Below are 22249 nucleotides of genomic sequence, written 5' to 3'. Positions count from 1 at the left end.
TATTGAGCTATTGCAACCCTGTCTCCTGGGGTGTACAGATAGAAGGGAAGAGTGTCTCCCTCCTTATGCTCCTGTACTATAGCTGGGGACGAGCAAGTTTCTCTGAACCTATCTTCACATTGGCACAGAAAATACACCGCACCAGAAGGGATAGTGGAGCATGTAAATTGTACCTGAGTGAGGCAAGCAGCTCCAGGAAGGATTGTGCCTATACTCAGAGCTTTGTGTACTTTACACAAAGTGGCACCTACTGATACCAAGAATTTCATTAATTTATACGAGAATATTTGATTTTGGGCACTGAATCTCTCATCATATAGTGTATTTGAGAGTATTTATACCTTTGGCAATAATGTTATTTGTCTCTTCTGTGCATCCACTTCCATTACTTTGTTTGGTCTGTACTTTATCAATGTCTGAAGAGCAGCCTACAATATTCTTTACTTCAATGTCATCTTCCTGTCCAGGACCAGAAATACTATCGTTTTTTATTGTAGATTGTGTATATGCATTTTCTTTTGGACTAGTCTGTCATAAAATGGTAGAGATAGTTAACTTATTAATTAGAGTTAAAATATATTCAGGTTACTTACCAAAGTTTCAGATTAGATTTAACAGGAAGGGCCTCATTCACTTTTTTACTACACTGCTGTAAATCGGGAGTCATTCTCTTGTATTAAATGAAGTTTCTTTGCTTACATACAGCAGTGTATCAGGCCCACATGCTATATTCAGCAGGCAAGCTATTTAACTACTAGGTTTTTCAAATGGGCAACTTTGCATGATGTAAATATTAGAAGAATTTTCAAAGGAAGAAGTGTTAATAAAGTGTGCTGACTTGGTCACTGAAGAGGGCAGGGCTTAATCATACGATCCCAAATGACCTGTCCAATAACAAGCAAGGGCAGAAAAAGAAGACTGAAGAGAGCAGGCAATTGCTAATTACACAGACACGCACTTTCTTCACAAAACATTTGCTTTCTTTGTACGTCTTCTTTTGTCCCTGAAAAAGGCATAGGCATTTCTATTTACTTTTTTCTATAGGCCAGAGCCACAACTCCATTGACTTTTTCCATCATGGGGTCTGATAACTTGTTTTTCCTCCATTCCTATGGATTTGTTTGAAGTCTCCTCTACGTTTCTTCACACATTGCCTGTCTCTCTCTCTTTTACGTCTTTTCCTCCCATTCCCAGTATAACCAAACTCAAACATTCAGAAATCATGAGTCAGGCCCCAAAAGTCATGAGAGAGGCTTTAAAAATCACAACTTTGGGGAAAAAAACAGTATTGCATTCTTTTTATTTGCCTCTTGGTTTTGGATAAATTAGGGTGCACTTATGTCATATTTTTAAGCTTTTCTCATCAACGAGAGTGAGAAATACTTTATTTTTTTGTGAAAGGGGAGGTTACTCACACTGTGCAGTAACTGGAGTTCCTGGAGATGTGTGTCCCTGTGGGCGTTCCACTTCAGGTGTGCTCAGACCCCGTGCGCCTTTAATCAGAGATTTTTGATAGCAATGCCGTTCAGCCTGCACATGTGCCCCACTCCAAAGCTATATAAGACTGCATGGGTGAACAGCCCTCAATTCCTTTTCTACTTCATAATCTCCAAGGAGGGCAGGCAGTGGAGCATCCTAAGGGGGACACATCTAAAAACTCCAGTTACTGCACAAAGTGAGAGAGCTCCTCTTCTTCTTTGAGTAGCGTCCCTATGGGAGCTCCACTTCAGGTGACCTACTGAGGAGAACCCTCAGCTGGAGCGGAGGCTGCAGAGCCCAGTCCAAGACTGAAGAAAAGACTGTGTTTCCAACAGCTGCCTCTGATCTAGAAGACTTGATCACTGTCTAATGCTTGTATGTGTGGAGCATGGGCAATGGGTATCATAGGCTGAGGAGGCTGTGCCTCTCCAAACAGTCAGGCGTGCCCCCGCCCACACTCTGCCCCCAGACCCACCTCCCCTGCTTCCTGCTCCATGCAGCTGGAGTCCAGTTTCCCTGTGGGGGTGGCCCCAGCTTGGGCCGCGTCACCCGCCCTCCTGTCGCTATGGAGCTTGGGGGGGAGCTGTGGCTGCGCCACTCTAGGGCAGGGGCCTGGTGACTGTGGTGGGGGGCACGGAAGGGAAGGAGCATTGGGTGGAAGGAGCAGGGCTGGGAGCTAGCCTCCCCCCATCCACCCAGTGGTTCACACGCTACCTGTTGTGTAAAGGTCCAGGTGGCAGCCTTAGAAATGTCCAGAACAGGAACACACTTGAGTAAAAGCCTAGATATAGACAGAGATCTCGTGGAATGGGCCAACACCCCAGAAAGAGTCTGTATGTCTGCAGATTTATAGCACAATACAATGCAATCAGAAATCTACCTGTGGAGTTTCTGGGTGGAAATTGATGAACCTTTCAACTTATCTGCAATGGACACACAGTCTGGGTAAATTTTCTACATCCCTTAGTTCTGTCCAAATAAAAAGCTAAAGCTCTCCTAACATCTAAAGTGTGCGAAGTAGCCTCTTCTCTAGACTGGCGTGACTCTGGGAAAATAAATGGATAACTTGGTTGATGTAAAACTTGGACAACACCTTGGGTGAAAATTTAGGATGTGGATATAATGAAACTTTGTTCTTGAAAAATACTGTAAATGGATGCTCCACAGTCAGAGCCTCTCTTTTCCCAACCCTTCAAGCAGAGGTGATAGAAGATGGCTTTTTTTGTGGCTAAGATAAATTAATGAGGAAAGTAGCAGCCATTGGCTCAAAAGGAGGGCCCCATAAGACATCTAAATACTAAATTCAAATCCCAAATCAAAATGCGCCCCTTAACTTGGGGGAAAAGGTTCCCCCAAATCCTCTGAGAAACCTCAAAGTTGTGGGATAAGCAAAAATTGAGAATCTCTCAACCAGGAATGAAAAGCTGTTTTAGCTGCCAAGTGGACGCTGATAGAGCTCATAGATAATCCTGTCTTTTTCAGCTGTAGGAGGTAATCTAGAACAATTGAGAGGGAAGGATGAGCAGATGGAATACACGTCTGGATATGCCAAAGGCTGAACCCTTTCCACCTGCGGAGGTAAGTATATCTCGTGGAATGTTTTCTACTGTTACATGTTACCTGTTCAGTAACACCTTTTCTTCTTTTCAGTAACATCAGAACAAGTACACTCTATTCCCATGAGTCAAGTTTTAAGACACAGAATCTTCAGGTTGGAGTGAATAATCCAATTGGATCTTGGGAAAGAAGATAAGGAATGGATGGAAGGCTAATTGCCTGACAAATGGCTAAGTGAATCATGTAAGAATATTATATATGTCTGGGCCACACTGGAACTATTCATAGGATTCTGGGTTTGCCCTGCTTGATTTTATTTATCATTTTCAGAAACAGCATTTGGAGGAGTATATAGCAGGCCTCTTGTCCATGGAACAAGGAATGTGTCTCCTAAAGAGAGAGGGCCCAAGACCCTACTTGAGCAAAAGTGTTTGCATTTCAAGTTGTTGGTAACAGTATCAATTGGTAATCAGTATTTCTGGAACTCCCTAAGTCAGAAAGATTTGACCGACAATCGAAGAATCCAAATCCCAAACATAGTCCTGGGAGAAGTGCCTGCTGAGATTGTTGGTTATTTTGTTTTGTATCCTCAGGAGGTAAGCTGCTGAGATAAGGCTGAAATTGACTATCCACCAGTTCCAGAGCTTTATTGCTTTGGCACACAGGGAAGAAAAGTTGGCCCTTCCTTGTCAACTGATAAAGAACATGCAGGTTATGTTGTCCATCAGGACATTTATGGACTTATTTCTGATTAAAGGCAAAAAGATAGACATTCCTGACTGCCCTCAACCAAGTAGGCTGATGTGTAGTCATGTCTCTTAGGCAGATCATTTCCCTGAGTTCTGTGGGTCCCCAAATGCACCCCCCACCTATTAGAGATCCATGTGTCTTGGTGACTGAAGGAGGAGGTAGAACAAATGGAATCCCCTCACAGACATGGTCTTTCCACCAATTGAGAGAATCTTGTACTTGAGGAGAGACTGACATGACACCAGCTTGGTCAGGCTGTTTTTAAGTATAAACAGTCCTGAGCTAGCTCTGGAAACATCAAAGGAAGAGCTTGGCATGTTGCATCACAAAGGTGCAAGCTGCCATGTGTCCGAGCAGTTGAAGACAATTTCTTATAGATGTCTGTGGACTGATCTGAATCTTTGAGGTGAGAAAACTGTTAACATCAAGAATTTATTGGAGAAAGATAAGCCCTGGCTGGTATCACATTTAAGGAGGCTCCTATGAACTCTATTCTTTGTACCAGGCTTAAAATAGATTTCTTGATATTGGGCTGCAAACCTAGATTGTGAAACAAGAACCTTGACATCTTTGTGGTAGTGAAAACCTCATCAATCCTTGAGTAGCCAGTCATCAAGGTATAGGAAAACAATTATTGCTAAACATTAAAGGTAAGCTGCGACTGCTGCCAATATTTTTGAGAACACTCTTGGGTCAGACAAAAGGCCAAAGGGAAGTGATCCTGACCTATCAAAAACCACAGGAATCATTTGTGACAGATGAATTGCTGTATGAAAGTAGGCATCCTGAAGGTCAAGGGCCAAAATCCAACCCGCTGGTTCCAGCGATGGAATTATAGCTGAAAGAGTCAACCTCCTGAATGTTTGTGATTTCACAAAGTTGTTTAGGAGTCTTAAATCTAAGATCAGTCTCCATCCCCTGTTCATCTTTGGGGCCAGAAAGTAACACGAGTAAAAGCCCCTTCCTCTGTGCTGAACTGGAACTGATTCTATGGCTCCTGTGCTCAGAAGGTTGTCAATTTCCTGCCTTCAGAGGTACTCTTGAGAGAGGTCCCTGAAGAAAGGGGGATGGGTAGCAGGCAATGAAGTAAAATGGATGGAGTACCACGATCTGATAACCTGCAGCACCCATTTGTCTGATGCAATACTGTCCCACACGGATTCAAAGTGAGAAAAATAGTTTCCATAGGGTGGGAGGTGGGTGGAATGGGGTAGATGCAACTCCATTTTGTGGGGTTCTTCCGGGCCCTCAACCAGCTTATGAAACCTGATGCTTAAATGATGATAGCTCAGTAGTGGATACAGAAGATGTAGATGGTCTCTTCCTCTGAATCCTTGATTTCTTCCTGGGCAATCCATAAAGTCTCTGGAATCTTGAAAATGGAATGGGGCAAGATTTTTATGCCATTTGGGATCTGCTAAACTTTCATTTGCTTGTAGACATGTAAATCCCAAGGAATCTCAATGTATCCTTAAAGATGTACCACCATTCATCAGTGGCTTCAGCGAACAGTTTGAGACCATCAATGGGAAGGTCCTCAGATGTCCCTTGGGAATTCAGCCAGCTGGAGCCAGGATGCCCTCTTCATGATCACTGCTTTGGAGATGAACTGAGGAGCAGTGTAGGCCATGTCCAGTGAGGCTTGCAAAGATGTTCTAGCTAATAGTTGGCCCTCATAGATAATAGCCTGAAACAGCTATCACAGTTTAGCCAGTTTAATAAAGATGGTGAATTTGGCATAATTTGAGTGATTGTGCTTTGTCCTGACCGCTTGATAATTTATCAAAGGGGTAGCCGTGTTAGTCTGTATCTGTAAAAGCAGCAAAGAATCCTGTGGCACCTTATAGACTAACAGACGTTTTGGAGCATGTGGACGAGGGGGTGCCGGGGCTCAACCCTCCCTGGGGAGGAGGGGAGCCACACCAGCCTCGTCTCGTCGTCCGAGGGCCTCTGCCCTCGGGATCGCAGTCCGCTCCGGCGGTTCGGACCCTGTGCGCGGGACCGAACAGCTACACAGTTAAATACTAGGGGCCCAGCCCTTGGTTCAGGCGGGCACCAAACACAGTTATCAGCTCTGGCCCTTTGGAGCAGGGCAGAGCAGTGGCGAATCAATAGGGGCCCAGCCCTTGGTTCGGGCGGGGCGCCAACAAACACAGTAACAGTTAGCTCTGGCCTTTGGAGCAGGGCAGAGCAGTGGCAAAGTCAAAGGGGGCCCAGCCCTTGGTTCGGGCGGGGCACCAACTACAGTTCAGCTAGCTCTGGCCTTTGGAGCAGGGCAGAGCAGTGGCAAAGTCAAAGGGGGCCCAGCCCTTGATTCGGGCAGGGCACCAAACACAGTTCAGTTAGCTCTGGCCTTTGGAGCAGGGCAGAGCAGTGACACTAGGCGGGAAGAGGGGGAGTCTGCTACCCGGTTACGGTGGCAGGGGGAACGCAGGCCCACCCACTCCTCTGCATTCCAGCCCAGGGCCCTAGTAGCGGCTGACGCCGCTAGTGGCGGTCAGTGGGGAGGTCCTGACCGAAACACACTGACATAGGCGCAGGACCTTCTGCAGCCTGACTGTAGTCAGCTGCCCCCGGGCTACTTCCAGCCTCCTCCCTGGTTCCTACCTGGTCCGTCAGGGTGTCCAGTACCATGGGCTCTCCAGTCCGGGGCAGGGTGGTAGGTCCGGGAATACCTCCGGGGCGGCGGACCAGGTCTGGTCTAGCGGCTCCTCGGGGCCGTAGTGGGGACGGGGCAGCTCCGGCAGCTCCTCGTCGTAGCGGCTGCGGGGCAGCTCCGGCAGCTCCTCGTCGTAGCGGCTGCGGGGCAGCTCCTCGTCGTAGCGGCTGCGGGGCAGCTCCCACTGGCCTCGGGCTTCAGCGGCTTCCCGGTGAGGAGGGTCAGCGGGCACGTCTGCTCCTGCCAGCGGCCGGGCCCTGACTGAGGGCTGAGGCCCGGCTTTTATCCTTCCGGGTCACTGCTTGACCCTTTGAGGGGCGGGACTTCCTCCCAGCGGTTCCACCCTGGGGGGTGATTGACGGGGCTCAACCCTCCCTGGGGAGGAGGAGAGCCACACCTCGCTACAGAGCATTAGCTTTTGTGGGTGAATACCCACTTCGTCAGATGCATGTGATAATTGATAATTTGTAATCCTACACTGAAGAGTCAAGTAGGTCTTGCTGCCAGATAGATCAACATTTTTGATCCATATTATATGGCATGGCTTTCATGTGTTATTGTCTGCTATATTCACTGTCTCCACAGCCAGGGAGTTTAGTGTTGGATGGGTGAACAAAAATCTATATTTCTTAGCTGGAATGTAATATCACAGGGGTATGCCAGATGGATTTGGCAGGATCCAACAAGGCCTCACTGATAGGCAGGGCAGCTTGAGTAGAGGGAGTCCAGTGAAGGACATCTAGGAGCTTATGCTGCAACTCTCTGACCTCTTCCAAGGGAATCTTTAGAGAATTTGCAATGCATTTCATTAACTCCTGGAAGTGTTTGAAGGGATCAGCTGTAGAAGATGAAGAAATATTTATTTGGCAAGTAGCACCTTTATCTGCCCTGGCTCACTGCTCCTCAAAGAACTCTTGTGCCTGAAGTAGTGGAGGGAAGGATAGGTGGAGTAGGAGAAAATATCTTCCTGTGTTGTCCACACAAGAGAGACTAGGGGCATGAGAAATTTGTTATCGATATGCAGCCCAAGGATCCCAGTTTGGTTCCCAATATGGTTACTAGAGGCAGTGTAAAAGGCATTGGACATGGCATCCACTGTTGCTCAAACCAGGCTGGGCCAGTACAGGCTCATCTTTGATGGAACTCCCCTTTTCTCTAAAGTGTCAGAAGGGAATTCCCCTATCTGATGAGTAGAGGAATCTTGGACTGATATGGATCCAATATGGATTACTTGCCAACTACCCAAACACATGCACACACTTAACTACTGGTCTGGACTACCCCCTAGCTTGCTTTGGCCATCGGGAATTGGCCATTGGGAATTTGGCCATCGGGCACTGTCTGAAGCCTGGAGAAGTTGGCATACTCTGCAGCATGAGTTATCCTGAAGGGGGAAGGTCCACCCCCTAAAAAGGAGAAGGGATGATACCCATCCAAAACTAGCACCATTTCTGGACTGATGGGAAAGGCTTAATGAGAGGCAAAAGTGTGGAGTGATGACCGAGTCACTGCTTTACAAATGTCTAGAATTGGTGCTTGTGTCAGGAAAGCTGCAGAAGATGCCTGCACTCTAGTTAAATGTGCCAACACTCCACCTGGTGGGATGGTATTAGCCAGCTAGCAAATAGGTGAATGAACAAAGAGAGCCAGGAAGAGATTCCTTGAGTGGAAACTAGTTGGCCCTTAGCGTTCTCCAACCAGTACAAACAGTTGTGCAGAGGATCTGAAAGATTGAGTATGCTCCAGGTAGAATGCTAAAGCCGTTCTGACAACCGATGAGTGAAGCTTTTCCTCATCCCTATATGTATGAGGTTTCAGAAAAAAAATGAATAGATTGCTTGTTTAACATGAAAATTAGAGACTACTTCTGTAAGAAATTTCAGTGAAGAGTGAAGATAAACTGTATCTTGATGGAAAACTGTACAGAGAGGTTCTGACACCAGAGTTCTCAACTCACCCGCCTTTCTGGCTGAGGTAACTGCCACTAGAAATGCCACCTTCCTAGAGAGGTGAAGAAGGGAGCAAGTTGCTAGGGGTTTGAAGGGAGGTCCCATCAATTTTGCTAGGACTCAGTTCCAATCCCAAGGAGGGATTGAGTCTCATAGTTAAGGCTACAGTCTGGCCAAATCCAGGAATTGGGTGGTGATGGAGTTGGAAAAAAGGATTTATTATCCATCCATATGTTAAAGGCCGAAATAGCTGCCAGATGCACTCTTAGACAGCTAATAGCCAAACGTTGTTTTAGATTCAGAAGATAGTCCAGTATGAGGTCCAGGGGTGCTTGGTCTGGAGATGCATGTTTCCTCTGAGACCAAATAGAGAAGTGCTTCCACTTAGCCAGGAATTTCTAGTTGAGTTTTTCCTGCTATTCAGAAACATGTTTTGAACATCTTTGGAGCAGGACTTTTCAATGGGCATCAACCATGAAGCATCCACACTGTTGGATGGAGAGCTTGGAGGTTGGGATGGAGCAGGCACCCATGGTCCCAGGACATTGTCTGGGTCCAATAGGAGGGACAGAAGTGGCTTGACCAACAGAAAAAAACCTACTATATGCTCGGTAAATTTCAGACTGTTCTTGGATCATTATGTTGTAGAAATGATTGAATAGAGCAAAACAGACGTTTAAATTGCTTAGATTAAGTGGAGTGCACAGCAGAATTGCAAACATTACCAAAGCATCTTTACTTCACTGATATCTTTACAAGAAATATAAGGTTTTGCAACCATTAAATGCTCCTTATTTTTACCTGCAAATTTTCCTCTTGCTCAGTATGTTGATCTTTCTGAGGAAGGTGGCTGTCTTGGAGATGACCATAAGCTTCTTTAAGTGATACATTTTTAATAGCATCCATTTCTATTCTCAAGTCTTCCTCCTGTAATCATTGAAGGGTCTTAGAACAAGTGAACACACCAATCTTTTTGCATATGAAAACCCGAAAGATAATTTTTACAACTATATCAACGGCTTCTCAAATTAAGATAAACTATAATAAAAAAAAGTAAAACATCTGAAACCTCACAATAGAAGTAAATGACAAAACAGGTGCCTCTGAATGCTATAACCAAAACCAGCCAATTTTATTATCCCCTTCACTCAGGGTAGATCTACACTGGAATAAAAGACTCACAGCATGGTCATGGCTGGCCCAGGGCAGTTGACTCAGACTTGTGGAGCTAGAAATTGCTTTGTAGACATTCAGGCTCAGGCTGGAGCATGGGCACTGGGACCCTTCCCCCTGCCCCACCCCCCAGGGTCCCACAGCTTGAGTTTCAGCCCAAGCCCAGACATCTACACAGCAGTTTTACAGCCTCACTGCCTGAGTGCCCCACAAGCCTGAGTCAGCTGACCCAGGTCAGCCCAGGTATTTAATTTCTGTGCCGACATACACTCAAAATACAGATTTTAGACAAATTTCCATTATCTCTTACCCTCTTCTTGCTCTAGCTTGGGTTTTGGTCATCATTTATTCCAGTTTGTAAGACTCAAATGCATAGACAGTGGTAACTGTGTGTGTTAGGTTTCAGAGGAGTAGCTGTGTTAGTCTGTATCAGCAAAAACAACAAGAAGTCCTTGTGGCACCTTAGAGACTAACAAATTTATTTAGGCATAAGCTTTCGTGCCTAAAACCCACTTCATCAGATTCATGGTATGAAAAATATAGAATATATATTATAGCACATGAAAAGAGGGAGTTGCCTTATCAAGTGGGGGGTCAGTGCAAACGAACCAATTCAGTTTAGGTGGAAGTGGCCTAGTCTCAACAGACAAGAAGGGGTGAATACCAAGGGAGGGAAAATTACTTTGTTAGTCTTTTATTCTACCTTACAGTGAAATAGAGGTTACCAGAAATGGAGGAAGAACCAGAGTTCTTCAAGAAGGATCATATGTATTGATCAAGGGAAAGCCAGGATAGAAATTAAAAACTATTAAAAAAAAATGAAAGCTGTTGATGGCTTGCCATGTTTTCACAAATACCTTGAAAACGTGAAAAGTTTATTTTCTTACCTCTTCCTCATTTGTACGTATAGTATCTCATATTATTATAGTTGATTCGTTATTGCAAATTTATTGCAGAGTTGCTGTTACTGAGAGTTTTTTTTTTTTAGAAACCATTGAATATTTGTTTAAAAATACATATAAAGAAGTACCACTAAAAACAAATATTGAGGGTAGGTCAGTATTTAAGCCAAATAATCTTGATAAAGTTCCTGTAATTTTCATAATTTCAATTTATAGGGAGTTACACTTAGACTTTTATAATGTAATGTATAATTTATAAATGACTTTTTTAATGTACAGGAATACAATCTAGAAAATGCAAATGGTATATTCGTAATAGTTTAAGTACTATGATAAGGTTCTGTAATAGAAATATAATTTAGCCAATGTAAATGCAAAATACATTAGTGCAGTGGTCCTCAACCCAGAGTCTGAGGTTCCCTGAGGGGGCTGGGAACAGGTTTCAGGGGGGCCGCCAAGCAGGGTTGGCATTACACTTGCTGGGGCCCAGGGCTGAAGCCCAGAGCCCCATGTCCTGCCACCCAGTGCTGAAGCCTAAGCAGCTTAGCTTCGCAGGGTCCCCTGTGGCATAGAACCCAGGCAATTGCCCTGCTTGCTACTCCCTAATGCTGGCCCTGGCTTTTATATACAGAAAAACAGTAGTTGTGGCACAGGTGGGCCATGGAATTTTTATAGCATGTTGGGGAGGCCTCAGAAAGAAAAAGGTTGAGAACCCCTGGTATTAGTGCATGCTAAGGAAACATCTGGATACCTCAGATGTAAGCAGTGGTTGACAAAATCATAAGTCTGGAACTATACCTAAGTGCTACGGTTAAATTAAAAAACAAACAAAACAAAAGCCTCCATTTGGCCTGTGTGGTGTAGGCCCAAAAGAGATGTACGCCTGGCCTTCTAAAATGCAAAAGTCAAATGGAGTTTCTACTAAAATCTACCTTTTAAAATATTTTTGACACAAATTTGGAGTGTCCAGGAAAGAAAATATTTTACTTTTTCATACCTTATTTTTGCAATATTTTCATGGGTTTTAGGAATTATTTGAAATGTTTGACTATTTCAAAACTCTTTGACTATACTAACATTTAATTTAATAAACTTACATCTTTTTTCCAAGTTCTTAGTGCTTTCTCATGCTCATTCTGAAGATTAAGGAACTTTTCTTCATTTTCTTTTGCCTTCTCCCTTTGCAGCTCATTATCTCTTTCAAGGGTCTGCAATAAAATTAATTATCCAAAAAATAATCAATATCACATTAATGAATTTTGATGTGTTTTATGTTGCTTGGACCTTTGCTTCTAACATGCTGAAAGTGCCATACAGATCAGTGATAATGTGCTCACTCAACAATAATTTTCATAAATTAACAGAAAGGTGCTTATAGTTTAGCTAACAGGAAACAGGGGGAGGTTATGAAAAAGAAATGGCTATAAAAGGGTATAAAAACACTTGCCATTATTCAGTTTCACTGCATAAGTTTTAATGGGCTGAAAAAGTAATATGAAATGTAGAACTGAGAAATATGAAATGTAGCACAATCAAATCCCAGTGTACTTAAAGAAAAAACTACAGTATATCCATCGAAAATATTTTTCTTTTGTTATCACAGCTTATACTCAAACTTGCTTAATAACGTTTTCTATAATTTGAATTGTTTAATTTAAAATTGTAAAACACATCTGTTGGTATGTCAAATATTTAGTGTATGTGTGATTGCCCTTTATTTTTATCAGTTTACTGAAATTGAATAAAAGTGCTTTAAAAAGAATAGTAATATGCTATTAAGTTTTTTTTTATGCTGTCATATTTGTGCTTCTAATGTTTCTGGGCTTACTCAGTGTCAACTTTACTGTCATACTGATAAATTAAAAGCAAGCTCATGTAAATCAACAGTAACAGTTCTCACACATCTCTCTAGTACTGCTGGAATTTTATTCTATCATATTTTTATAACAAAGTGCAGAAGATAAAAGGTATCCATTACCTTCTATAAAGATCATACAAACACATTTGAAAATGTAAACAGTTTTAATGCATGTAACTACATGATCAACTGTATTTATAGGATTTTGCTGTGATTCTTTGAAACCACTTCTGGAAAAAATGTCAGATATAAAACATTCTTCAAAGGAATTCTTTTCTACTTCACTTTATAACTACAAAAATATCAATTTACTTTTTGGTTTACTTAATCTTAACATGCCTATAATCACTGTCTAGTTAATGTAGCTTCACTGTAAAATATTTGGAGAATGAATATAATATACACCATTTAAAAACCTACAGTAGCTCATTCCTACATGTATGGAGAAGCTTACTTCATGATCTGTGGGGGAACTATACTAACTCCCACCTAATTAAATAAGAAAAGATAGTCTGGACCCATAAAGAGATGGCCCCTTTCACTGCTGCTGACCAGCCAGCATCCATGCAGTGAGGTTCAGAAAAGTTGGACCAAGATGGAGGATTTTCCCCTCTGTCTGGGAGATTACATCTAGCTGGAAGAGGCAGTTGGACTGGAGGTCAAATGGAGAGTTTCATCAAATTTGAGACTTGATGAGCAAGGCCAGTGCCAGTGTGATCATCTGGCTGATTTCTATCTGAATTTCCTGATGATTCTTGCAACTAATTGGATTGGAGGGTATGCATACATTAGTCCTGGAGCCCTGGGGATCAGCAACCCATCTGACAGAGAACCCTGGCACTGACTTCTCTGGAGTAGAATCTGAGAAATTTCTTGTTCTCTTTCATTGCAAACAGGTCCCACTATCTGGTGAAGATGTCCTGTATGATGGTATCTTTTACTGATCACATGTAGTCACTTCCAAACTGCTTCCACAGGTGGTCTTCCAGAACATTCTGTAAGCCTTGTAAGTTAAGAGCTTTTAGGGTAATTTAATGTCAAATGCAGAAATTCCATAGATGCACAGCTTCCTGACAAAGCAGGGTGGATCTTGTTTCCCATTGCTTGCTGATATAAAACATCTCCATGGTGATGTTTGTCATAATCTGAATGGTCAACCTTTTCAGGAGCAGAAGGAATGCTGTGCAAGTCCGGCAAATGGCCCTGAGCTCTAGGAGTTGTTCTTTGAGATGTGTTGCACGTATCCATTCCACTTTAGGTCTGTGCACACCCAGTACACTAGCATTAGATTTTTCCCTTGGGGTACTCATAGGAGTGGCAGATGCCCTCTCTACTGCCTCATGCTGCTGCATAATAGTATACAAGGCTGAGCTGCCCTCGACTCCCCCCGCCAGTTCCCTCTTACCAGACAGACTCCAATATACAGAGGAAGGAGGGTGAGATGTGGATTAGACATGTGCAATGCAAATTGAAGAACGATAATTACAGGTTAGTAGCAGTTTTTCTTCTGCAAGTGATTGCCCATGTCCATTCCACTTCAGATGACTCTCAAGCATTTCAGTCTGGAGGTCGGATCAGAGTCTACCTGCATAATGATTAAAGGACTACAGTCCAAATCTGGCATCATCTCCAGACTGTTGAGAGATGGCATAATGAGAAGAAACAGTATGCAATATGAAGCCCAAGTTGCAGGTCTACAAATGTCCAAAATAAGTATTTGAGCTAGAAGAGCTGCAGAAGCTGCATGTGCTCTGGTTGGCTGTGCTAACATCCTGTTCAATGCAGTAATAATTGGCCATATCATAGCACAATCATATACAGGAGGAGATCCATGATGGAATTCTTTTAGAGGAGATTGGAAGGTCCTTCATCCTATCTGCAACTTCCATGAACAATTGCAAGGACCAGCTAAATGATTTACTCCTGTCAAGTAAAATGTTAAAACGCTCTGCTAACATCCAACATATAGAGTCTCTCCTCGTGTGTATGAGCATGAGGCTTAGGAAGAAAATTCGTAAACGTATTGCTGACTGATGTGGAAGTGAAAAACCATTTTGGTGAAAAACTTTGGATGAGGGCATAGGCATACCTTGTCCTTGTAGAAGACTGCATATGGTGGTTCAGATATGAGAGCTCTCAACGCACCTACTTTTCTTGCTGAGGTAGTTGCCTCCAAAAAGGCTACCTTCATTGAAAGATGGAGTAATGAACAGGTAGTCAGCAGTACAAAGGGAGAACCCATTAGTTTTACCAGTACTAAGCTTAAATCACAAGAGGAACAGGATCCTCTACTTGGGGATATAACTGGTCCAGACCCTTCAAAATCCTAATTGATAATCACTCTGTTTTCTCCAGTCCTATGTCAATCCAGAAGGTTGAAAGCCAAGATAGCTGCTAGGTGAACCCTGGCAGAACTAATGGCAAGACTTCAGTGTTTCAGGTATAACAAATAGTCCGGCACATGTTATATTGGAAACCCCTTATTGTGGACCATACAAAGACTCTCTTCCACTTCAACAGATAAAGCTACCTAGTCTAAATCTTCCTACTATTCAAGATGATGTTTTGTAACTCCTTTGAACAGATCTCCTCCTGAGGTGTTAACCATAGAGCATCCAGGCAGTATAAGGGACCTCCTGGATGGAATGGAGATGACTGTGGGCCTGTGATATCAGATCTGGGTCTTGTGGTAGTGTCAATGGAGCCCTAGTTGAGAGGCTCAGCAGTGGAAAAACAATACCACTCAAGCATGGTTCTGCTTAATTTTAACAACACTCTGTGAAGGAGCAGAAACAGAGGATGTGTGTACATGATTTTGTATTTCCAGAGAAATAGGAAAGCATCCATCAGATACTGTGCTAGATGGATGACGCTTCCTGTTGATGCAGGTTGCACACAGTTGGAAAATGAACCTGACTATATCTGGGCAGAGACCACTCGTGGTGACTTGTGAAACACCTGCTCAGTAGGTCTGCCAGACTGTTCTGGGCACCTAGAAGGTGGGAGGCTTTGAGATGGATTGAGTTGGTGACACAGAAGTCCCAAAGCAGCATTGCCTCTTGGGAAAGAAGTGTTGATATGGCTGGCCCCTCTCCGTTCAAACAGAACATGGCTGCATGTTGACCATAAGTATCAGCAAATTGCTTCCCTTGATATGGGGAAGGAAAATGTGACAAGCTAGAGGAATGGCTTCAACTTTTACATTATATGGAGAGCTAAATCCTTAGACCAGAGCGAGCCTCTGAATCTACTGAGATCACAGGTGGGCCCCCCAATATAGGGCAGAAGCATCCATAACCAAACTCAGTCAGTTGATGGGGATCAAACAGAACTCCCACACACATACTGGATTGGTCTATCTACTAGTCGAAACAGTCTAAGAATGATGTTAGCTCTCAAACCACCGTATCCAATGAATGACAAATAGAGGAAAACACCAAGCTCAGCCAGCCCTGCAGCCTTCTAAGTTGAAGCATAAGACTTGGGGAGAGTACAGGCAGGAAAGGCTTGGCAGTGACTTGATAAGGTGTAAATGGATGAATATGAACTTTACTTTGAATGTTTGTTAAATTTTAATATATTACAATCCGAGAGAGAGTGTGAATGGAGAAAAGGGTTGGTGAGTTACTGAAGAAGTCTGTAAAAGGAGGAAACCGAGGCAGGAGTCATTTGCAAGGTCACCCTAAGGCCACAAGGGTGTGCTAAGTTGGTAGCCACAGAGTGATATTCTGCAACAGTTGTAACTGGGATGAAATAACCAGTGCCTGCATCAGTGCCAGATGGACCCTTCCTAAGCCTGAGCTAACCTTTTCTGTGGCAGAGCAAGAGGAATTCTGCCCCTTAGAGCTAGGGGACACTGACGGTGACCTAGATTTATGCCCCTTAGAGGAGTGGTGATCCTTTCTTTCTCTGACCTCAGAAGTTTTACCAGTTGAAGAAACTTTCTTAGAGATGTGACCCTCAGAGCTGACAGGAGTACTTTTTGAAGAGGACTGCTTAGAGTTTTCATTCCCAGCCACTCCAGGACATGAAGAGGGGTGTATCAATCTCTCCAGCAAAAGCAAATTCAAGCAAGTCTCTTTTATGTTCTGTGTTCTGCTTGTGAATGACTTGCAAATGGCATCTCAGGAATGTGCCTCTCATCAAGGCATAGTGAGCATCACTGGCTTACAAGATGGACCGTTATTAAAACCTAGAGACTTTTGTTCTACTCTAAGGGATTGATTTAGCAGCAGGAAATCTCACACAGAAAAGAGATTTTTTGGTTGGTTTGTTTGGTTTTTTTTAAAAAGAAAACATTATGGAAAACATATGATTGACAAAGGCCATGTCTATACCATTACTTATGTCAGCAAAATTTATATTGCTGAGGGGTGTGAAAAAAGAAACCTGTGATCAACATAAGTTCTGCCAGCATCAGTGGTAGTCTGCACAGGGTGACAGGATATTTTAAGCTCCAGTCACTCCTTAGCCTCTTTGCTGAGACTTTCAACTAGGATATCAATTAGTTCCAGTTTGGAAAGTTGTGGGTTTTTGTTTTTTCAGTAGATACATATACTGATTGGGAGCTAGATTCGCTTTCACAGTTCAGATAGAAATGTATTATTATTTCTTCTTCTTCTTCTTTGAGTGGTGTCCCTATGAGTGTTCCATTTCAGGTGTGCCTTTGATTGGAGATTTTCTGCTGCTGCAAGTTGGAAGTTAGGCAATATCTGAGCTATTTGTTCACTGTGGAATCCCCTTTATGTGTATAAATGGTTCTAAATACCTTTAGATAGATAGTTAGGGTATGTCTACACCAATGGTTCCCAGACTTGTTCCGATGCTTCTACAGGGGAAGCTCCTGGCAGGCCGGGCCGGTTTGTGTATCTGCCGTGTACACAGGTTCGGCCGATCATGGCTCCCAGTGGCCACGGTTCGCTGCTTCAGGCCAATGGGAGCCGCGATCGGCCGAACCTGCAGACGTGGCAGGTGAACAAACCGGCCTGGCTCGCCAGGGGCTTTTCCCTGCAGAAGCAGCGAAACAAGTTTGGGAACCACTGGTCTACACTATAGACCTTACAATGGCACAGCTGTACCAATGCAGCTGCGCTGCTGTAAGATCGCTCTTGGAGCCACTCTACACTAATGGGAGAGAGCTCTCCTGTGGACATAGCTACTGCCACTCATTGAAGGTGCTTTAATTATGTCAAATTCAGCATACTCTGATCTGCTCCTTCACCACTTTTAACATGCAGCCTATGCCAAGGCTGGTGGAAGGTGGCACTATTCTTGGGATGTTGTTATGCCAGACCTTTTGCCCTGCTGAAATTGAGGAAGGATCTTGCCCCTTTGATTTTCAGAACTCAACTTTCTAAAAAAAAACTCAAACACCAATCTTCACAAAAAAAATCACTTAACTAAGACAACAGTCTTGAGGGTAACTAAGATTTGCTTTATCCTCCAGAAACAAATTGATGAAAATTGGCAGCCATCTTTTTCTTTGAGGAGTTCAGGAAATAGGAACTACAGGGTGTGTTTCAAGGTTCATATTGACAGTAAGGAGCTGAGGGACCAGAGGATCGGAGGTCAAAAGTTCTGAAAAGCATTCTAATGTCTTTAACAGCCCTACGCTCTTCAAAAGTATACAGCAGGTAGTAGTAGATTGTATAATCAAGAAAAATCTGACCTGATATTCTTCTTTCAGTGCATTCAATTCACTTTCCATTCTGACATTTGTTTGGGTCAGTCGCTGAAACAGCTGCTGCATATGTTGTAGAGAACTGATAATCTCCTTATGAAAATAAACAAATCGTGGTATATTAAATCAGTTTAGTTTGTGAAGTTTGAGCATAATGAAAATAATGGATGTTTTACAAATACTTTATTTTTGATTAACAAATGTGTTCTTTCCTCAGTCAATAGATTACATAATTTACTTTAATATAACTATTTCTCTTTTTAAATTATCAGTATCAGTTTTGGGAGGGGGTTGGTGGAAGATGGAAGAGCAACTCAATGCCTCTGTGCCCTTTTTCTGTGGAACAATATAATAGTAATGTTCTTCTCAAGGTATTTTCTTATATGAAACCACCTGACGAACAGTTCAGTAGCAGTTCTGGGCCCCTCTGAACAAGACATGTTTAAATGCGCCAAATTCTATCTGCACTTCACAGTTTTGAGTTCAGCACATTTGGCAGAGTAATGTTATGGCAATATATCACACTGCCAGTTTGGAAGACCCCAGAGGAAACAGGCAACCACTTTCACAAATGGATGACCCTGAAAACTGTTCTCCATCTTCTGGGCTGGAATTTACACACAGTAATGGTGTATTATGACATGAACATCCGAATGTTGTGATACTGTCAGGGCCGGCTCTGGCTTTTTTGCCACCCCAAGAAAAAAACAAAACAAAACAAAAAAAACCTGCGGGGTGGCTGGAGCAAAAAACAAAACAACAAAAACACTGCGGGGCGGCTGGAGCCAGGGTGCAAACTTTCGGTGCCACTGCCCTGGCTAGCTGGAGGGAGGGGGAAAGAGCGGGGAGAGTGGGAGTGGCCAGGGCTTCCTTCAGGCGGGGCGCTCACCACTTGGCCCCTCCCACCGCACCACCTGCTGGGAGGGCCCCACGCCACTCCTGCCTGCAGGTGAATTGTAGGTCGGCAGGGAGGGAAGGATGCGGGCTGCCGGGCTTGCTGCAGATCTGGCACTGGCTGGGGCAGACGGAGTGTGCAGCCCGCTCCCAGCAGGGTGCTCCCCTCCCCCGGGCTGCCACCGCCTCCTACAGGGCAGCCGGAGCAGCAAACCAAAAAGAAAAAGAAAAAAGGGGCAGTCGTGCCACCCTAGGATTGGGCGGAATGCCGCCCCTTAGAATCTGCTGCCCCAAGCACGAGCTTGCTCGGCTGGTGCCTGGAGCCGGCCCTGGATACAGTTCAAGTTTATCAGACTTTGCAGCTAGAATCTGATCTTTCTGAGGTATATCCCCCCAAAATGCTACAATGATGGGCTCATTGGAACTAAAAATAACACACGCATTTTTAAATTTTGAGATTAATTTACAGTGAGATTGTGAATCCCTTATTTGTGTGAGCAGTTACTCACACAAGTATTCCATTGATTCCCAGGAGTAACTACTCACCACTGTATAGGGGTCAATTCCCTATAGGGGTCAGTGTGGCTCTTAGGGATTTAATATTCATGATGGTGAGGGACTAATAGCTCTCACTTACTTAAGTACTACGTAATACTGTGTAAAATTCTTCCACAGCTTTACTAATGCAAACTACAGTTCTGACCTGCAATATCCCTGCTGCTCTTCCAGTTTTGGGATTCTCTTAAGCAGCTGACACTTGTGCCAAATTTGTGGTGTTTGTGTCATGGTGAACAGAAGGTATATCTACACTGCAATTAGACACCTGTGGTTGATCTCTGCCAGCTGTCTCAGGCTTGCGGGGCTGTTAATTGTGGTGTAGACATTTGGACTCGTGAGCTCCAGGACCCTCCCATCTTGCAGGCTCCTAGAATCCATGCTACAACCTGAGCCTGAATGCCTGCATCCCAGTTAAACAGGATGAAACCACCAAATTTAATTTTTGTGACAAGTTTTGAGCTCAGATCTCCATACATGAAAGGCCAGTACACTAATCCAGTATACTACCTTACTCCTGAAGGGCTCCTATTATAGTAGAATCCTAGAGTCTTAAAATTTCTCATGTCCTGCAGAGAGAGAGAGAGAGTCTCTTTTTAAGAAGAACTCAGGGTTGTTGAATGGAATACACTCTAAATAGCAGGAAATGCTCTCTGGGACAGATGGAATTTAAAGACTGCAGGACTGTATCTTACTTCTGAAGGATGTCCTCATCTCAAGAAAAATAAGATCTGAAAGAGAGGACCACTCAAATAACTGGTTGATTAAGGTGTAAATCACCCTCAAGAATGTAGACTGATTAAAAAAAAAAACGACGACCAAGGTACCTTCATAACACACAGAAAAGGATGACTCTGGCAAAGCCTGCTAGCTAAAGCAGATGTGATGGAGAAAATAAAAGCCACTTTACATGAAACAATATGTAAGACACATTTCTGAAGGTCCCAAGATAGAGAGAATGACCTAAACAAGCACTATATATCCACAGATCCCTACAGAATATGCTCCTAAACACTAATCCAGTAGCTACTAGTAAATGATTTGCACAGATGCAATATGTGACATAATTGATTTTGGGATAGAAAATATTCTTAAATGTTGAATGGAATTGAAAGAGAGACTCATACATTAATTTATCTCTAAAGAGATTCAAACCTGAAAGTTTTCTGACTTCTTTCATATACTATAGGTAGTCTCCCTCTTTCAGGCAAAATCAGGTAACTAAATGTTTAAGTATTAGCATCTGTACACAGAATTAGAGACCAGGTGGAGGTCTGAAAGTCTACTGGTACAGAGGCTGACTTAAGTGACTGGTTACATGCCACAGTTAGTAGTTCTGCAGTTTGATATGTGAGTTCCTTCAGAACTCCTAGGTGAATACCATTTGGTCCTGGTCACTTATTACTGATTAATTCCTCAGTTTGTTCCAAAACCTCCTCTACTGACACCTCAGTCTGGGAGAGTTTCTCAGATCTATTACCTAAAAAGAATGGCTCAGATGTGGAATGTCCCTCTTATCCTCTGCAGTATAGATCGATGCACAGAATTCATTTAACTTCTCTGCAATGACTGGTCTTCTCTGAATGCTCATTTAGCATGTTGATCATCCAGTAGCACTACTGCTTTTGACAGGCTTCCTGCTTTTCATGTACTTACAAATAATTTTGTTGTTAGTTTGTCTTTTGCTAGGTGCTCTTCAAATCTTCTTTTGTCCTGCCTAATTACAGTTTTGCTCTTGGCTTGCCAGAGTTGATGCTCCTTTCTATTTATCTGAGTAGGATTTGACTTCGAATTTTTAAAAAAGGATGTCTTTTTGTGTCTAACTGCTTCTTTTAGGGGTTTTTAGTGATGGTGGAAGCAGGAGGCTCTTCGTGGATTTTTTTTTTTAATGGGAATATGTTATATCCTTGGGGGCAGCCGGTTTAGGAAGAAATCACTTGAGGCCAGACAGCTAACAAAACTACCATTTATTTACAGACACAGAGCTCGCCTAACCAGCTGAAGCTGGTTGGGCTATCCCCTAATAATCTACCTCAGTTGCCATAGGAACAAAAACCATGACAACCAAATACACAACATATTCCTCCCCCCCCTAATAAGAACATCCCCTAAATAAAACACACACTAGACTGGAGAAGGAGGGTAGACTGCCCCCATTCCCGGCTAAACCCTGGGGATTATTTTGCCCCATAACCATGGGTTCGCCCTAGCTAAAGATCCAGCTGATGAGGAGGCCTTCTGTCTCTAGGTGGATTATGGCGAACTTCTGGTGGTGTTGCACCCAAAAGTACCATGGGCTCAGTGTCCGCAGCATGAACAGATGAGGATGTGGTATCAGCTCATGCTGGGCAATGGGGTATCTCAGCCACTGGCAGTAATGCAGGAGAACAGTCAGGAACAGGTGATTCGGTGTCTCACCAGAAGAGGTGAAGTCAGACCACTCAACTGCAGATGTGTCCTGAGGACTGGCATGACCTAGCAACAGCTGATCTACATGTCGCCACCAGGTAAGATTCTCTGCAGTCCGAACTGTGCGGAAAACAGATCCTGTTTGAGTGATGTTCGTGGCAGGGACCCACTTAGCTCTGGAAGTGTAATTCCGAGCCAAAACTGGCTGTCCCGGGCTAAAGATTCGGTCTTTTGCTCTGGGTGCCCGTCTGGTAACTTGATATTGCTGCTGATGTTGCACAATTTGTCGGGGTTCAGAAGGTTTCAGCAGATCAAAGCAAGTGCGCAGTTGTCGTCCCATCATTAGAAAGGCCGGGGATGCCTGAGTCATAGCATGAGTATGTT

At 43.5% G+C, this 22249-nt stretch overlaps 1 protein-coding gene across 1 annotated transcript in view; it reads right to left on the bottom strand.

The window, feature by feature from the left end:
- CCDC73 (coiled-coil domain containing 73) overlaps positions 1 to 22249 on the bottom strand; it is a 153524-nt gene that overhangs the window by 17769 nt on the left and 113506 nt on the right. Inside the window, exons 12-15 of the mRNA XM_050955037.1 lie at positions 17996 to 18100; positions 11567 to 11677; positions 9196 to 9321; positions 342 to 528 (exon numbers count right to left, since the gene is read on the bottom strand). Of these exons, the coding sequence (XP_050810994.1) occupies positions 342 to 528; positions 9196 to 9321; positions 11567 to 11677; positions 17996 to 18100 (529 nt within the window). The remainder of the gene's footprint in view (positions 1 to 341; positions 529 to 9195; positions 9322 to 11566; positions 11678 to 17995; positions 18101 to 22249) is intronic.

Source organism: Gopherus flavomarginatus, chromosome 5, assembly GCF_025201925.1.
Source record: "Gopherus flavomarginatus isolate rGopFla2 chromosome 5, rGopFla2.mat.asm, whole genome shotgun sequence".
Classification (NCBI taxonomy): domain Eukaryota; kingdom Metazoa; phylum Chordata; order Testudines; family Testudinidae; genus Gopherus; species Gopherus flavomarginatus.
The sequence above is the reverse complement of the archived record's forward strand: the minus strand, read 5'-3'. Positions and strand labels throughout refer to the sequence as shown.